This window comes from Carcharhinus amblyrhynchos, chromosome 8 (genome assembly GCF_965287045.1).
Source record: "Carcharhinus amblyrhynchos chromosome 8, sCarAmb.v2.hapA, whole genome shotgun sequence".
Lineage (NCBI taxonomy): Eukaryota > Metazoa > Chordata > Chondrichthyes > Carcharhiniformes > Carcharhinidae > Carcharhinus > Carcharhinus amblyrhynchos.
This window is the reverse complement of record NC_137331.1, coordinates 58,066,251-58,083,802: the sequence shown is the minus strand read 5'-3', so window position 1 is coordinate 58,083,802 and position 17,552 is coordinate 58,066,251. Positions and strand designations below refer to the sequence as shown.

Genomic DNA, 17,552 nt, shown 5'->3' with positions numbered 1-17,552 from the left:
AAAAATAAGTAATATCTAACTATTGAGAGATTGCAGAGCTCTGAGGTACAGAGTGATCTTGTTGTCCTAGTGCATGAATTACAGAAGATTCATATGCAGCTTCAGCAAATAATTAGGAAAGCTAACAGGATGTTTTCATTTATTGCAAGGGGAAATGAATTCAAAGTAGAGAGACTATGCTTCAGTTCTTCAGGGCATTGATGGGACCACACCTGGGGTAGTGTGTACAGTATTGATATCCTTATTTAAGGAGGGATGAATGTGCATTGGAAGTAGTACAGAGAACATTTACTGGACTAATACCTGAAATGAGCAGGTTGTCTTTTGAAGAAAGATTAGACAGGCTAAGCTTGTATCCGGTAGAGCTTAGAAGAGTAAGACCTGACATGATTGAAATTTTACGCCAGGTAGAATTTTAACAAAAGATGGGTTCGAGGTGGTGGGAGTGTGCGTCAAATTAAAAGGGTGGAATTCCCCCTGCGGACCCACCTGCCCAAACTCAGATGCAGCCTCGTGCTGGGCGGGCAGAGCCTTGGATGGGAAACCCACCCTTTCACCTATTAAAATCCTATAAACAATGAAAAGATTATAACCATATTGTTTCAGGACAAAAATGCTGGAGAGGACATCTGTAATTATGATCTTTTACATCCAGCTGAAAAGGTACATAGACTGTCAATCAGCCTTATCTGCTGTATTCCCTAAATAGTTCACTCAAGAGCTGGCTGAAATTATGTGCTCCAAACTCTGTAGTGGAGCTTGAACCCATGACTTTCTGATTCAGAGGTGAAAGTGATACTACTGAGCTCAGACTGACAATTTAATGCAATAAAGAAAATCACAGAATTAAACAAATGCAGCACTGGTATGGTGTTAGTTATCAAACCAAGCAGTGAAAGGAAGAAAATATGGCTCGACTATAAAGATTTGAATAAAACTATTGAAAAAGAAGATTATGGAATACAGATTGTAGACAAATTAATATTGTGGTTAACGACAGAATCTTCCTTAATTAGTGGTTACTGATTTTTAAAATACATTATTATGTAAAGTCTTGTCAAAGTTTCCATCTTTAATGATCCTTTGCCTGATATGGATGTACTGGAGTATGCTTTATGTAATATCACTGGTGTTAAATGACGTTATTATTAGTTGATATCCTGATTTGGGATGTGAATGAACTGAAATATGCCAAAGGTGGCAAAAAACCCTGCAGTGAATAAGAGAACATTGTGAAGCTGGAATAAGTACAAGTTCAAGGTATAAGAAGTTGGTTACATATGATACACATTTACAGCAGAAAAACTCAAAATCAGTGCCAAAAGATGGATGCAATCCAATACACAATACAACAAAAGAAACATTTGGAATAATAAATTGTAAACTATTTAGGCAAGTTCCCAATTAATTTTTCAGATCTTGCAAACCTGCAAAGAAAACAATTTGAAGAAGACGTAACATATCATTGGGCTGATGAATGTAATGAAGATTTTCAAAGGCGCAATGCCTGGTTCCAGAAACCCCAGTGCTGATATACAGTCCCATGACTAAAGCTTAGTGTCTATGATTGTTAACACTCGAAATGCACTAATTACTAGTGTATTAGTTCCATAGCATACACCTCACACGCATTTACATCAACTTAGTACAGATCTGCAACACAGAAAGAATTTGCAGCTATAGTATTTCAGTGCTCTGTTCATTGTGTAAGTCAGAAATTTTGTGGTGAAAAGAGGCTGTAAGCTTTGGGATAATCATAACAAATCAGATCATGAAATTTCATCAAGACTGCAGAGAATATTACTTCACCTGTAGGATACAGAACTATAGCAACCTAGAGAAAAGGAGCAGGAAGAGGCCATTCAGTCCTATGAGCCTTCTCTGCATTCATTATGATCATGGTTGATTATCCAACTCAATAGCCTGATCTTACCTTTCCCCCATATCTTTTGATCCCCCTTCAAAGTGCTATATCTAACTGTTTCAAGAAGTACTGTATTTTGGCTTCATCTGCTTTTTGTGGTGGTGAATTCCACAGGCTGACCATTCTCTGGGTGAATAAATTTCTCCTCATACCTGTCCTAGATTGTCTATTCTGTATCCTCAGATCGTGACCCCTGGATCTGGACACCCCTACCATTGAGAACATTCTACTTCCATCTATCCTGTCTAGTTCTGTTAGAATTTTATAGGTTTTCATGAAAGCCCCTCTCATCCTTTTGAACTCCAGCAAATTCAATCCTAACTGACAATTTCTCCTTGTACGTCGGTCCTGCTATCCCTGCAATCAGTCTGGTAAACCTTCTCTGCACTCCCTCTAGAGCATGAACATCCTTCCTCAGACAACTGTACACAACATGCCAGGTGTGTATAATTTCAGCAAGACTTTCCTGTTCCTGCATCGAATCCTAAGAACATAAGAACATAAGAAATAGGAGCAGGAGTAGGCCATCTAGCCCCTCGAGCCTGCCCCACCATTCAATAAGATCATGGCTGATCTGTCGTGTCTCAGTTCCACATTCCCGCCCTCTCCCCGTAACCCTTAATCCCCTTGCCTATCAAAAACCTATCAACCCACGTCTTAAAAATATTTAGCAAGGCAGCCTCCACCACTTCAACGGGCAGAGAATTCCAGAGATTCACCACCCTTTGAGTGAAGAAGGTCCTCCTCAATTCCGTTCTAAACAGCCCCCCCCTTTATCTTGAGGCTGTGCCCTCTAGTCCTACTGTCCTTTCTGAGCGGGAAGAGCCTCTCCACCTCTATCCTATCCATCCCATTCATCATCTTATATGTCTCAATGAGATCTCCCCTCATTCTTCTAAACTCTAACGAGTACAAGCCTAGTTTATTCAGCCTCTCCTCATAGTTCAACCCCCTCAACTCCAGTATCAGCCTAGTAAACCTCCTCTGCACTCCCTCCAAGGCCAAAATATCCTTGCATAAGTGCGGCGACCAAAGCTGCACATAGTACTCCAGCTGCGGCTTCACCAGTGCCCTATACAGCTGCAGCAAGACCTCCCTACTTTTATATTCAATCCCCCTCGCTATGAAGGCCAGCATCCCATTTGCCTTCCTGACCACCTGCTGCACCTGCAGGCTGGGTTTTTGCAACTCATGCACAAGGACCCTGCGGTCCCTCTGCACTGTCGCATGCTGCAGTTTTTCGCCATGTAATAGTCCTTCCTACCATTATTCCTACCAAAGTGGACAACCTCACATTTGCCAGCATTAAATTCCATTTGCCAGTTCCTGGCCCATTCGCCCAGCCTATCTAGATCCTTCTGCAGACACTCCACACCCTCTGCACAGTTTGCCGTTCCACCAATCTTGGTGTCATCAGCAAATTTCGACACCATATACTCGGTTCCCTCCTCCAGATCATCTATATAAATGGTAAATAGCTGAGGCCCCAGCACCGACCCCTGGGGCACTCCACTAGTCACCAACCGCCAATCCAAATAGCACCCATTAACCCCCACTCTCTGCCTCCTATTTGACAGCCAATCCTCTATCCACGCTAACACCCTACCCCCAACTCCATGCCCCCTGACCTTCTGTAATAACCTCTTGTGAGGCACCTTGTCAAACGTCTTCTGAAAGTCAAGAAACACCACATCCACCGGCTCTCCTCTATCACCGCCCTAGACACATCCTCATAGAACTCCAATAAATTTGTCAGACACGACTTCCCCTTAACGAAACCATGCTGTGTCTGCTCTATCAAACAATTCTCCTCAAGATGCCTCGCTATTTTCTCCTTGATCACGGATTCTAACATTTTACCTACAACAGACGTTAAACTAACCAGCCTATAATTCCCTGCCTTTTGCCTGCCACCCTTCTTAAACAACGGCGTAACATTAGCCATTTTCCAATCTTCCAGCACATCCCCGGAATCCAGCGACGTTTGGAAAATAATCACCAAGGCATCCACTGTCACCTCCGCCATTTCTTTCAGAACCCTTGGATGCATTCCATCCGGTCCTGGGGACTTGTCCACAATCAGTCCCTCCAGTCTGTTGAGCACCGCCTCTCTAGTAACAATAATGTCATTCAGGCCCTCCACTCCTACCATCTTTCCATCGCTAACACTCCTCTTGCTATGAATGCCAACATACCAACATTTGTCTTTTTTACCATCTGCTGCACCTGCATGCTTGCCTTCTGTGTCTGGCATTCAAGGACACTCAGATGTTGTTGCACATTCTCTTCTAATTATGGCCATTCAGAAAGTAATCTGCCTTCCCATTTTTGCTACCAAAGTGGATAACTCACATTTATCCAAATTATACTGCATCTGTCATTCATTTGCTCACTCATTCAACTTGTCCAAATCACACTGAAGGATCACTGCATCCTCCTCACAGCTCAACTTCCCACCCAGCTTTGTGTCATCTACAAATTTGGAGATACTGTATTCAGTTCCCTCATCTAAATCATTAATATATAATGATTAGCTGGGATTCCAGCACTGATCCCCGAGGTACACAAGTCACTGCCTACTATTTTGAAAAAGACACATTTATTTCTAATCTTTGTTTCCTATCTGCCAACCAGCTTTCTGTTCATCTCAATATACTACCCATAACCCCACGCACTTTAATTTTACACACTAATCTCTTATTTGGGACTTTGTCGAAGGCCTTCTGAAAGTCTAAATAAACCATATCCACTGGCTCCCCCTCAGCAACTCTACTAGTTACCTCCTCGAAGAATTCCAGTAGATTTTTCAGGCATGATTGCCCTTTCATAAATCCATGCTGACTCTGTCAGATCCTGCCACTGTTTCCTGAATTTTGCTATAAAATCTTTGATAATGGATTCTACAATTTTCCCCACTACCAACGTCAGGCTTAGCAGTCTATAATTTCTTGATTTCTCTCTACTCCCTTTTTAAATAGTGGGGTTTCATAGCTACACCCCCAATCTGTGGGAACTGTTCCAGAGTCTGTAGAATGTTGGAAGATGACCACCAATGCATCCACTATATAAGGAAGGGTCACTTCCTTAAGTATACTGGAATGTAAATGATCAGACCGTGGTGATTTATCAGTCTTCAATCCCATAAGTTTTCCTAACACCATTTATCTACCAATAGTGATCTTCTTCAGTTTCAATAAACCCTGTGTTTCTCAACATTTCTGGTATCCCTCGCAGATGTTCAAGCAAAAAGCACACTTCAGATTGTTGGGAGATACAATCCTCATCAATTAGTTTACAGCAGGAATCCAAAGATACCTTTAACAATTCTGGACTATCCCCTGACTTTGGAGAGGATGACCATTAGTTTAATTTTTGCAGAACATTTGAATGCCATGCATGCAGGGAAGAGAGCATTTATTAAGGTACAGGTTCAAAACAAAAATCAGGAGCGTTTTAGGTATGTTGGAAGGTAGGTCTGCTGAGGAGCAGTGGAGGATCTTTAAGGAGATCTTTCTTGGTGCTCAGCAGAAATTTATTCCGATGGTTAAAAAGGACCGTAGGAGGAGAGGTAATAAGCCATGGATAACGAAGGAGGTGAAGGAAAGTGTTAAATTGAAAGCGGAGGCGTTTAGAGTAGCTAAGAGTAGTGGGCGAGAAGAGGATTGGGAGAAGTTTAAATGTCAACAAAGATTGACAAAGAAGTTGATAAAGAAGGGTAGGATAAACTATGAAGCTGGGCTAGCGCTTAATATAAAAAAGGATAGCAAGAGTTTTTATGAATATACAAAAAGGAAGAGGCTGGCTAGGGTGAACATTGGACACTTAGAGGATGAGAGGGGGGACTTAGTGGTAGGGGATGGGGAAATGGCTGAGGTCTTGAATAACTTTTTTGTTTTGGTCTTCACGGAGGAGGACGTGAATAATTTGCTGGGTGTTAGCGATGGAAAGGTGGTAGGACTGGAGGGTCTCAATGACATTACTATTACTAGAGAGGCGGTGCTCGACAGACTGGAGGGGCTGATTGTGGACAATTCCCCAGGACCGGATGGAATGCATCCGAGGGTTCTGAAAGAAATGGCGGAGGTGATAGTGGATGCCTTGGTGGTTATTTTCCAAACGTCGCTGGATTCCGGGCAAGTGCCGGAAGATTGGAAAGCGGCTAATGTTACGCCGTTGTTTAAGAAGGGTGGCAGGCAAAAGGCAGGGAATTATAGGCCTGTTAGTTTAACGTCTGTTGTAGGTAAACTGTTAGAATCCGTCATCAAGGAGGAAGTAGTGAGGCATCTTGAGGGGAATTGCTTGATAGAGCAGACGCAGCACGGTTTCGTTAAGGGGAAGTCGTGTCTGACAAATTTATTGGAGTTCTATGAGGATGTGTCTAGGGCGGTGGATAGAGGAGAGCCGGTGGATGTGGTCTTCCTTGATTTTCAGAAGGCGTTTGACAAGGTACCTCACAAGAGGTTATTGCAGAAGGTAAGGGGGCATGGAGTTGGGGGTAGGGTGTTAGCGTGGATAGAGGATTGGTTGTCAAATAGGAGGCAGAGAGTGGGGGTTAATGGGTGCTATTCAGATTGGCAGTTCGTGACTAGTGGAGTGCCCCAGGGGTCGGTGCTGGGGCCTCAGCTATTTACCATTTATATAGATGATCTGGAGTGTATGGTGTTGAAATTTGCTGATGACACCAAGATTGATGGAACGGCAAATTGTGCGGAGGGTGTGGAGAGTCTGCAGAAGGATCTAGATAGGCTGGGCGAATGGGCCAGGAACTGGCAAATGGAATTTAATGTTGACAAGTGCGAGGTGGTCCACTTTGGTAGGAATAATGGTAGGAAGGACTATTACTTACGTGGCAAAAAACTGCAGCAGGCGACAGTGCAGAGGGACCTCGGGGTCCTTGTGCATGAGTCGCAAAAACCCAGCCTGCAGGTGCAGCAGGTGGTCAGGAAGGCAAATGGGATGCTGGCCTTCATAGCGAGGGGGATTGAATATAAAAGTAAGGAGGTCTTGCTGCAGCTGTATAGGGCATTGGTGAGGCCGCAGCTGGAGTACTGTGTGCAGTTTTGGTCGCCGCACTTACGCAAGGATATTTTGGCCTTGGAGGGAGTGCAGAGGAGGTTTACTAGGCTGATACTGGAGTTGAGGGGGTTGAGCTATGAAGAGAGGCTGAATAAACTAGGCTTGTACTCGTTAGAGTTTAGAAGAATGAGGGGAGATCTCATTGAGACATATAAGATGATGAGCGGGATGGATAGGATAGAGGTGGAGAGACTCTTCCCGCTCAGAAAGGACAGTAGGACTAGTGGGCACAGCCTCAAGATAAAGGGGGGGGGGTGCGGTTTAGAACGGAGTTGAGGAGGAACTTCTTCACTCAAAGGGTGGTGAATCTCTGGAATTCTCTGCCCGTTGAGGTGGTGGAGGCTGCCTCACTAAATATTTTTAAGACGCGGGTTGATGGGTTTTTGATAAGAGAGGGGATTAAGGGTTATGGGGAGAGGGCGGGAATGTGGAACTGAGCCACGACAGATCAGCCATGATCTTATTGAATGGCGGGGCAGGCTCGAAGGTCTAGATGGCCTACTCCTGCTCCTATTTCTTATGTTCTTATGAATCAGGCCATCAGAAATTAATTTTAAGCTCAGGGACATGGCTTGATATGAAATAGAAGGGCAGAAAGGATAGAGAGGTTCAGGAAATGCTATAAGCATTATTGGCAAAATGACAATCTTGCAACATTGTAACAAAACTATTGCATAGCTTACTGACACTGAGTACATTTTGATGGAAGCAGAAAGGAGGGTGCAAGCTGAAGATGTGCAATGCACATTGTACACATGTATACTGGACCTGTATGAACAACAGATCAGGGCAAACTTTACTGTCCTGCCGTAGGAATCAGAATGGCGAAGGATGGACTATGGAAAGGTCAGTTGACCTTGGGCAGGATTTTCCAGTTTTGGGGCGAACAAGGCCAGAAAATCCCGCCCATAATAGGCTAACTGAGAGTAGACCAAGTGATAGTGAAGATCAGGCTCGGGCTATTCATCAAAAAGATTAACTATTGAAAATTGGAATCAGGGTGGCATACATACCTGAAAGGGCTAGCGAGTGGAGGGAAGCCATCATATTAAGAAGGACAGGAAAGACCACAAGGAAATACAAAAACTGGCTGAATGTATGAGACAAAGAGCAAGATATCAGGTCTATGGATTGGCAGGAGGAAGTAAAAATGTCAAAAGCCAGAAAATATAGTGCAAATTCAAACAGTGGACCACTGATCCTTGAGCTGTGATCACCAGCTCAAGGAAAAGCTGAAGAACTTGCAAAAGGAAGTCTTGTTGCAGGAGGGACAGGTCGAATTGTATAGTCCAGATAGGGACAGGAGATATAGTACCAGATGTATTTTAACAAGAGCAAGGATCAAAAGATAGGTGATAATGAGACAAGGAGAACAGCCCCTATGATAGAGAAGCTTTAGTGGCTACTAATAAGTTAGATGGTAAATTAGCAAAGGAGGCAAAACAAAAAGAACTTATAGTTGGAGAGCATTTGCCATTTGCATGAAGGTGCAAGGCAAAGAACAGCCAGTGCTGTCCATAGATGAATATGTATGGAGAAAGTATTTCCCAATAGTATGTGTAAAGTTAAGACCAGATTTATATCTCAGGAGTTTGAGAAACAAATGGGCAACGAGGAAGTCAGAATAGAATCCCTCTCAATGGGAACAGTAAGGTTGAGGATGTTCCTGGCATTTTTAGCAACATATTCATAGCAATGTAAATTCATTGAGCACAAAGTAGTATTCTTGCAGGAAGAACAATTTCAAAGAGAAGTATTCTTAAAGCCTCTAAGAAGCTACAGATATGGAGGGGAAATTATGGAAGCTATGTAAGTGTGTTTATGGGTGTAATAATGCATCCACTTTCGCTTGTTTTCAGCTAAATGCAGATCCAGCAATGTTTTATTGGTATGATGAAGGAAAATCAGTAGGCATTTTCTTAATGCATGTAAATGATTTCCTGTGGGGAAATCTGCAACATTTGAGAAATTGGCAATAGATAAAACTATAATGGAAGTTAAAATTAGAGGTCGGGCTTCTGGAGTTTATAAACAGATCGGATTGGACATTATGCAGACTGAATGGGAATAATCCTCATTTAGCAGGCTTACCTCGAGAATGTTAACAGGATCCTGATAAATTGGGGCAGATACTTACAAAAGGAACAATCTATAATCAAGGAAGTAACAGATCAATTTAGAAACTTAATTGGGAAATTAAATTTCTGATGCACACCTACTTGACTGGATGCATGCTATGGTGTGTTAGAATTGAGCACAGTGCTGAAATATGCTACTGTTGGGAAAGTATTAAAAACAAATAAGACATTGAAGAAATTAAGTTTCAAAGAATGTATGTTTAGATTTCCAGAGCAAAGTGACCCAGGAAGGAAGAATATAGTGATTTTTAGTGACACCTCACAAGTTAACATTCTAGATAGTTAAACAAGTACAGCAGGACTAGAGAATCTAGCAGGCCTGAATGGGGTTGGAATTCTCTGCCAATGTCCAACCCAGATTAAAATGACATAACAAAACTCCCAATGCTAAGCGTGGTTGTTAGTGTTGTTCATTGACTGATGTTAAAGCTAAGCAACTTAAACGGGTCAACTTAAAACTGGGACTTATGATGTTAGAAAACTATTGGTTCCTCTTGGCTGAAGCTCCATGTGTCACTCAGCAGTTAAGAAACAGGAGTGGCAATAGATCATATGGCCCTACAAGCCTGTTTCCCAATTCTGCAAGATCACAGATGAACTTCTGCATCAATTCCGTTTTCCTGCCTTATCCCCAGATTGCTTGTTTCTCTTAGTGCATAAGAGAATCCACTGGTGGGCTCCCTGTGGGTCATCATGAAATGATGTGGATGTGCCGGCGTTGGACTGGGGTAAACACAGTAAAAAGTCTGACAACACCAGGTTTTAGTCCAACCGATTTATTTGATAGTAAACGCACAAGCTTTCGAGAGGGAAACCTCGAAAGCTTGTGCGTTTACTATAAAATAAATCGGTTGGACTAAAACCTGGTGTTGTCAGACTTTTTACGGTCATCATGAAATGCATGGAAACATGACAACAACAATTATAGTTCAGTATTAATATTCTTGAATGTAAAAGGGGAAAAAAATGTTTATTGACACCCTTCACAACAGTTGCTGAAAGATTATGAAGTTTGCTTGTCAAAGTGGATTGAAGTTTCATGGTGAATTCAGAATAATTGTGTGCAGCCACAAAATCCTTTATAAATAAAAAAGAAAAGATGAAACTGGGCAAGCTTTCTGCTACTTCCTAGTTTTAAAAAGTGACTTAAAAGTGTGATCAAGTGTTAATTGTGCATTTCAGTTAGGGTTCTCCAGGTGGTATGCTATTTGCTTTTTATTTTCCTGGCTTTTCTTCCAAAATTACTACAGAATAGCAAGAGAATCTCTCTGCAAATTTACCAAATTAATTTTTATTTAAAAGCAAATTGATAAACATGAAAGCGATTTATTTTTTAAATGTAACCACTTTGGATGAAGGGCAAATTTTAAACAGACTTTGTGCTGCTGAATATCATGATTATTAATACAATTTTCTGTTTTTTTTTAGGGTTCCAACATAACAGATTCATGCACCGAAATGCTGATGCAAGGAAATTTGCTAAAAATTTCAGCTGGAAACATACAGGAACGTGTTTTCTTCCTCTTTGATAATTTACTGGTATACTGCAAAAAGAAGAATAGGTGGGTATTGTAGCTTCTGTATTTATGATTTGGAAATGCTTTTGAAGTGCATTATGTTCACATGGGATACATAATTTAAGAATGGCTGTTCTGTAGTTTGCTTGTGAGTAAGGTTTGCTAATCTTTGATTGAGTTACCAGCTGAAATAGTTCCCTGCAGTGGAAGTGCTGCTGGAAGCGACTCAAACTAAGTTCCAAAAGTGAGGGTTGGAACAGGTAACGGGGGTTGGGAAGTAGGTGAAGGAGGATAGGGTGACAGTGACTGTGGAATTGGGAGCATTTTTTTTTCTGGTTTTACAGAAAAGGTTTGAAATTTTTTTGAGGCTGAAGCTAACACTACAGTATCACAGTGGGGGCGATGCTGAACTGATGTCTGCCCTACTCATCACCATTAAATGTATGTGAACTTTAAATATTATTATGGATTCTTCTTACAACAGTGTTTTTGATGGGGCATTTCATTTTCTGACAATATTTTCCCTTCATTTTGTTTGATGAATGTGTTGAATTTATACCCACAAATGACAAACTTATTGACCAGTAACTTCTATTTACTTTATCAAAACTCCTTATAATTTTGAGCAGCTCTGTTAGGTTGGCTCCCCATGATCAAAGGAGCCAGAGTTTCTCTAATTGCTCTATACAGGCAAAACATCATTTTAGTTGCTTTGAAATCCTTTGTAAAGTAGGCCTTTCAAAGGTAGATACAGACAGATTATTGGAAATGCATTATCTACCTGTTTAGATTGAAGTTTTGTTCATCTTGCCTTGCCTAATCAATCTGTATGGCCTTATAGTAAATCTGTCTGTAGCTGGAAAATAAAAATAGTACTTTTCTCATTAGATCAGATAAGAACTTAAACATTTTGTTTGAAATATGGATCAACAAAGTAGTTAAGTCTTCAATGTGAGTCAATTGCACAACTGATTTAATTTGCTCCATGTTGCTTCTCAGTTTTTTCTGATTCAACTCCGTATGGATCATTTATTGCTATCAAAGTTGTGAACAAATTATGTATCATGAAATGTACTGATATGTTTCCCTTTGAGGTATTATTTTATTACATAATCACTCTACTGTCTCTTTCTAAAGGCCAATGTTGTGTATGTGTGATTCTTCAAATTCAAGTTTCTTTGGAGCTTGTTTCTACTCCAGACTTTGTCTTTAACCATCTTCCACGGTGTCAACCATTGCTCAGTGTCTCTTACCTCTGAGTCAAAGACCATCAGTTTCAAGCAACAGGGCTATATTTAACCATGGTGAAGTTGTAGGCCATTTGCGTTATTGATATCATTTTGTCATTTTAACATTTGAAATTGAAAGACCTGTATGGCACCAAGACTATCTGTGGAATCACTGGGAGTTGGTGGCAAAGTAGTAATCCATAGAGCCAGGATGATGCTCTGAGTTCGAATCCTGCTATGGCAGATGGGAATGTTGAATTCAGTAAATATCTAGATATCATTATTATGAAAACCCAACTGGCTCACTAATGCCACTTAGGGATCAGGAAATCTGTTGTCGTTATTTCATTTGCCCATATGTGACTCCAGATCCATAGCAATGTGCCTGAGTCTTCAATACTTAAATGTCCTGGGAACACCACCACCTGTAGGTTTCCCTCCAAGTTACTCACCATCTAACTTGGAAATTGTCATGTCGTAACAATGTTAGAAGTTGTAGGTTTTATACAAAAAACAAAGGACATGGTTTGCACACATAGATTTAAAGTGGATACAGATACGACAGATGTATTCTAGCAGATGTTCTCGACATGGAGTACAAACTGAAAGTAAAACAGCAGTCTGTGGAACACCCTAATGACATCACCAACAAATCATGTGCTCAGCTTGTAAAGCAATCATAAACTCTTTTAAATATATAACATCTCTCCTTCTTTACTTCTGTGCCCATGACAAAATTACTACAATTTTATACATGGGATCTATGTCGTAAACACAGTACTATGCATTATGAATCATTATACACAGTAAAAAGTCAATCAGAAGGATGTCTATTCTTCTTTAGTTGTATACAATGTTGTGGAATTTGACCCTTGCAGTATGATTTGGAATTTCAACACACACTTCTTCTCTTGGAACTAATTCTGTATCATTCTTACATGGTGTAGTAGTTAAGACACAATGATCAGGTAACTCAGATTCAACTAAGTTTTCCATAGTAATATTCATAACACTAGGAACTGAAAAAGTTGATACTTCTGAAGATGGTTCTGAAAAATCATTTGAGATGACAACAATTGGTCAACATGGCGTAACCAAATTATTTCATTTTCGGTTTGAACCATAAGAAATTGGACCTCGATGGGCCAGATGACCTCTTTCTGCATTGTGGGGTTTCTATGATTTCTATGATTCTATGATTCTGTTTGGGAAATCATGTTTGGAGAGATCAAGTTGAGCTGGAATGCTGTCAACAAATTAACCAACATTAAAACAGATCCATAGCACTTTCTGGGTAAATATAGGAGTGTATTTGAAGAGACACTTGGCTCAATGAAGGGAGCTCAAGTGAAATGGGAGGTCACGATTAAGGAAGACAAACAAGCAGCGCCTTTTCAGAAAGTGGCATCTTAAGAACTGATGCAATGGAGGTGAAGGAACTGAGAGAATGGGATGGAGTCCTTACAGACGTGGGGTGTGAAGAGCAATAATCAAGGTAGCTGTGGGAGTTGGTGGGCTTGTAACGGATACTTATGGACAGAAATGGAGACAGAGATGTCAAGGAAGGGAAGGGAATTGTCAGAGATGGACTATTTGAAGGTGATAAAGGGGTGGAAATTGGAAGTGAAATTAATAATTTTTTCCAGATCCAGACGAAAGCATGAAGCAGCACTGAAAAAGTTGTCGATGCACTGGTAAAAGAGTTGTGGGAGGGGGCCCTGAGTAAGATTGGAACTTCATAAAGAGACAGGCATAACTAAGACCCGTATAGGCACCCATAGCCACACTTTTTATTTGGAGGAAGTGAGACAAATTACAGAAGAAATTTTTCATTGAAAGAACAAGTTCAGCCAGACGGAGGAAGGTGGTTGGATAGGGATTGTTGAGGTGTCTGTTCAAGAGAGAAGCAGAGAGGTCTCTGGTGGTGTATGCAGGTGTAGAAGGATTGGACACCAGTGTAAAGAGGAGATGGTTAGCGCTGAGGAACTGGAAATGGTTGCTATGCCATAGCGCATCAGAGAAACTGTGAATGTAAGTGGGGAAAGGACTGGGCAAGAAGGGAGAGAACGGAGTCAAGATGGGAAGAAGGGAGTTTGGTCGGGCAGGAACAGGCCAACATGATGGGCCTACCAGGAAAGTCCTGGTTGTAGATTTTGGAGGAGATAGAAGCAGGCTGTCTGAGTAAGGACACAATGAGTTTGGAAGCTATGAAAGGATGATCTCCCATGGAGATGAGGGAGTATAATATATGAACACAGAGACATTTGTCATTTATTATTCTGTAAGTAGTCCCACAAAACCAACTATTACTCTGTTACACAGCAAAAATCAGGATTCTTTAATCCTGGACTGTACCCCCTTTAAGTGTATCTTGGTGTTGATCCTGTCAAGGCATGGATCAGAAACCCAAAAGTATGTTATGAAGCCTGACTATACCCCAACAGTTTTTCTATTTTGACATTAGTGTGCGGATAAGGTGTTTCACTCCGGGTGTGATTCTATTGACACATTCAGAAGCTTTTATCAAAACAAACTTTATTTAACAATGCAGTTTAACTATAATGAATGAATTAGCTTAACTTTTACCAATTAAAATACTTAAGCATGACAAGATACAATTCTTAACTACTAATATTTCTTATTTAGTTCCAAATGAAGCAACAATAATATTCCTCTTATAGACTTAAACTCTTCAAAAACAGGCTTACATGCTTGTACTGGACTCTAAGTGCTCAAGCCTCAAGAGCACCTCTGGAGAGAGAGAGCGAGACCTCTTTCTCCCAGCAGATCCCAAACAGCAGCTTCCGAAGAGAGATAAAGAGACATCTTGCTTTTTCAAAACCCTGCAGTAACTGCCTGCTTTTCCCCTGAAAGCTTAGCCCCTCCCCTTGAGCACATGACTCTGTCAATCAACTGAATCCAAACCTTTCTCTGAAACCCAAGGGGAAAAATCAGATAAATAAAAATGTATTCACTCAAATTAACACCAACACTATCTCTAGTTAAAATCAATCATTAATCTGAATTATCAGCATGTGAACCAACAGACAAATTTTGCAGATAAATCAACACTGTAAAACAGCTGAATTTTAAACATATCTCTTACAAGAAACATGATATGAATACATTTCTTAAAGGCATAGTATCATCACACTGTGCTGTGCTTTTTTCATATTGGTGGGGGCTATCCTGTGACTGAACTATCCTGTTTGAAGTAATTCTTGAATATATCCCCTTAATTTTATCTCTTAATTGATCCTGTTATGTGATTTACTACATTGATAGGAACAATTTATGAGTGAGCATGGTACTGAATTTTCACTTGTTATCCTGTTATCTTGATATCCTGGTGAACCCATGGACATGAATTTACTAGAGCTGTATGAGTTTTATCTGTCTTCTTGTCTTCTTCCTGGCATTTTTAATTGTGGACTTTTTCACCTGAAATCCTTTATTACAATTATAAAACAAATGATGCCATTGTAGGGAGGTGGGCAAGTTATTTAACATGAAGATAGTAGGTAAGGCCCTACGAATCCTTACAGTGGATGAGGAAAACATCCCTAGAACTTATGGGTTCACGTATTTTTTGTGTTTCAGTTGTTTTTGAGATTATAGACTCTCTGACTGCTGTTATGGTACAGATAGACTGTATATCCTGGGAGAAGATGTCTAATTGTATCGTTGGTGCCACCAAGGTGGCTGGGAATGGGGGAAGCATCCTTTGCTGTACATTCAAGTGTGGCATGAATGTTCTTGCTGATTTACCCGCTATCTTACTTCTGCTAATATCTGTATTTTGTACAGTTGGATAAGCAACGGGAGTAATTAGTTCAAAGATTTGCTTTCCAAAGGTTCTGCAGCTCTATCACCATTATCCTGTGAGCTCAGTGATGCATCACAAAGCCAAATGCATCCTGTTATTCCCCCCACCCCATCCTTCGATATATCCTTTCATTATTTGTATGTTGGAGGCACTGGATATAATCAATAATCCAAACCATTTGTGTTGATATTTTTTTCTGTCACTTTCTACATGTACTTGTGTGAAAATGCTCTTGCTGTACTGGATCAATCTTTGAGAGTTTGTTCATTATATTTAAAAAATGAAAAATCTTCAATAAAAAAAGTAAAAACAAATGAGTTGTTAATTGGTAAAGGTATAACACAAGTCTATTTGCATGCCAAACAGCGCAAGCAACAAATAGAACATAGAACATAGAACATTACAGCGCAGAACAGGCCCTTCGGCCCACGATGTTGCGCCGACCAGTTACAAAACAATGACCCACTAACCTAAACCAATCCCTTTTCGTCCATAAATGATAGACAGGGCTAAGTAATTACAAAACCAGCAAATCAGAGCTAAGCTCTGCATTCCTGCCACATCCAGTTGCAAACGAAGATGGGGAATTAAACAACTCGCTGTAGGAGGAGCTCCACAAGTATCCCATCCTTAATGATTGGGGAGCTCAGGACATGCATATAACAGACAAGGCTAAAGAATTGGCAATAATTTTCAGCCAGAACTGTGGCATGGATAATCCACCTCGACTCCTGTGATCGTCAGTATCACAGATGCCAGTCTTTAGCCAGTTTGATTCAATCCATGTGAAGATTCATTGCAGGTTAGGAGGAGTAAGACTTCTCCAGTTTCAGCTTGGAAACTTTAGATGTCCCCATCCCTGTCTTTCTCTCTCCTTCCCAGGACCAACACTTATTTGGTATCTCCTTTCTCCATTCCACCCCTACCTTAGGCTGGGGAATCGTCTCTTGGTTCCCAGTGACATCCATTTCCTTAATACTGGTGTTGATGTTATTTCTATCAACTTAAGGTGGGTGACAGTTTAGTGCTATTCTTAAGAGGTAAAAGTGTTAAAATTACCTGACCAGCAGCCACCTCCTGCTTCTGTCCTAGGTCGAAATCATAGTTTTAGTCATTGGATTTTTCAAGTCTAATTTCCATGTTTAAGTTTTACATCATTCTTTTCAGATTGGTTTTGTTTGCAATTACATGTGTGCAATTCAATCATTTACTGGTTTTGACTTTCTTGAGTTGATATTTTTTTTTAACATTATTGTCCATTTACTAATTGCTCTCACATAATTAAAGAAGTGACCAAATGACTGAAATGTATCTAATTTACCATATTTGGTGTGAAACCATCCTGAATAGTTGTATTCAACTGGAAAGAACAGGAAATAAATGTAAAGTTCAGGTTTGTTAAAAGTTGACTAATTTGTATTTTACATCTCTGAAAATTTCATCCCCCCGTGCAAACCAACTTGCCATGTACTTATGGAGATTTGTCCAGTGAGATGTTTATCACACTGGAAGCAATGGAGATAAAATTGTAAATACCCAGTTAAATTGTTGATCTTTTCAGTAGCCATTGTGAATCCACAAAGTGAAATTGGAGAAAACATCTGACTGTTTTCCTAAATATTTTAATGTTTGTCTTTGTTTTGAGGAGATTTGTGGAGGTTGGGCATGGATGCTGCTCTTCTAAGTCTAGTAAGATAATTTTAACCTCAGCAAAAGCAAAACTTTCAACATCCCAGTGTGGGATTTTCATTTCATGTGTTAACCACCCTGTGTCCAAATGAAATTACAAAGTCACTGCTGATGAATGGACAATTGTGTTGTATACCCCTGGTGACTAGGACT

General features: G+C 40.5%; 1 protein-coding gene across 1 annotated transcript in view; it reads left to right on the top strand.

Moving 5' to 3' along the window:
- prex2 (phosphatidylinositol-3,4,5-trisphosphate-dependent Rac exchange factor 2) overlaps nt 1-17,552 on the top strand; it is a 415,983-nt gene that overhangs the window by 114,893 nt on the left and 283,538 nt on the right. The window contains exon 7 of the mRNA XM_080194118.1: nt 10,567-10,700. Coding sequence (XP_080050244.1) covers nt 10,567-10,700 — 134 coding nt within the window. The remainder of the gene's footprint in view (nt 1-10,566; nt 10,701-17,552) is intronic.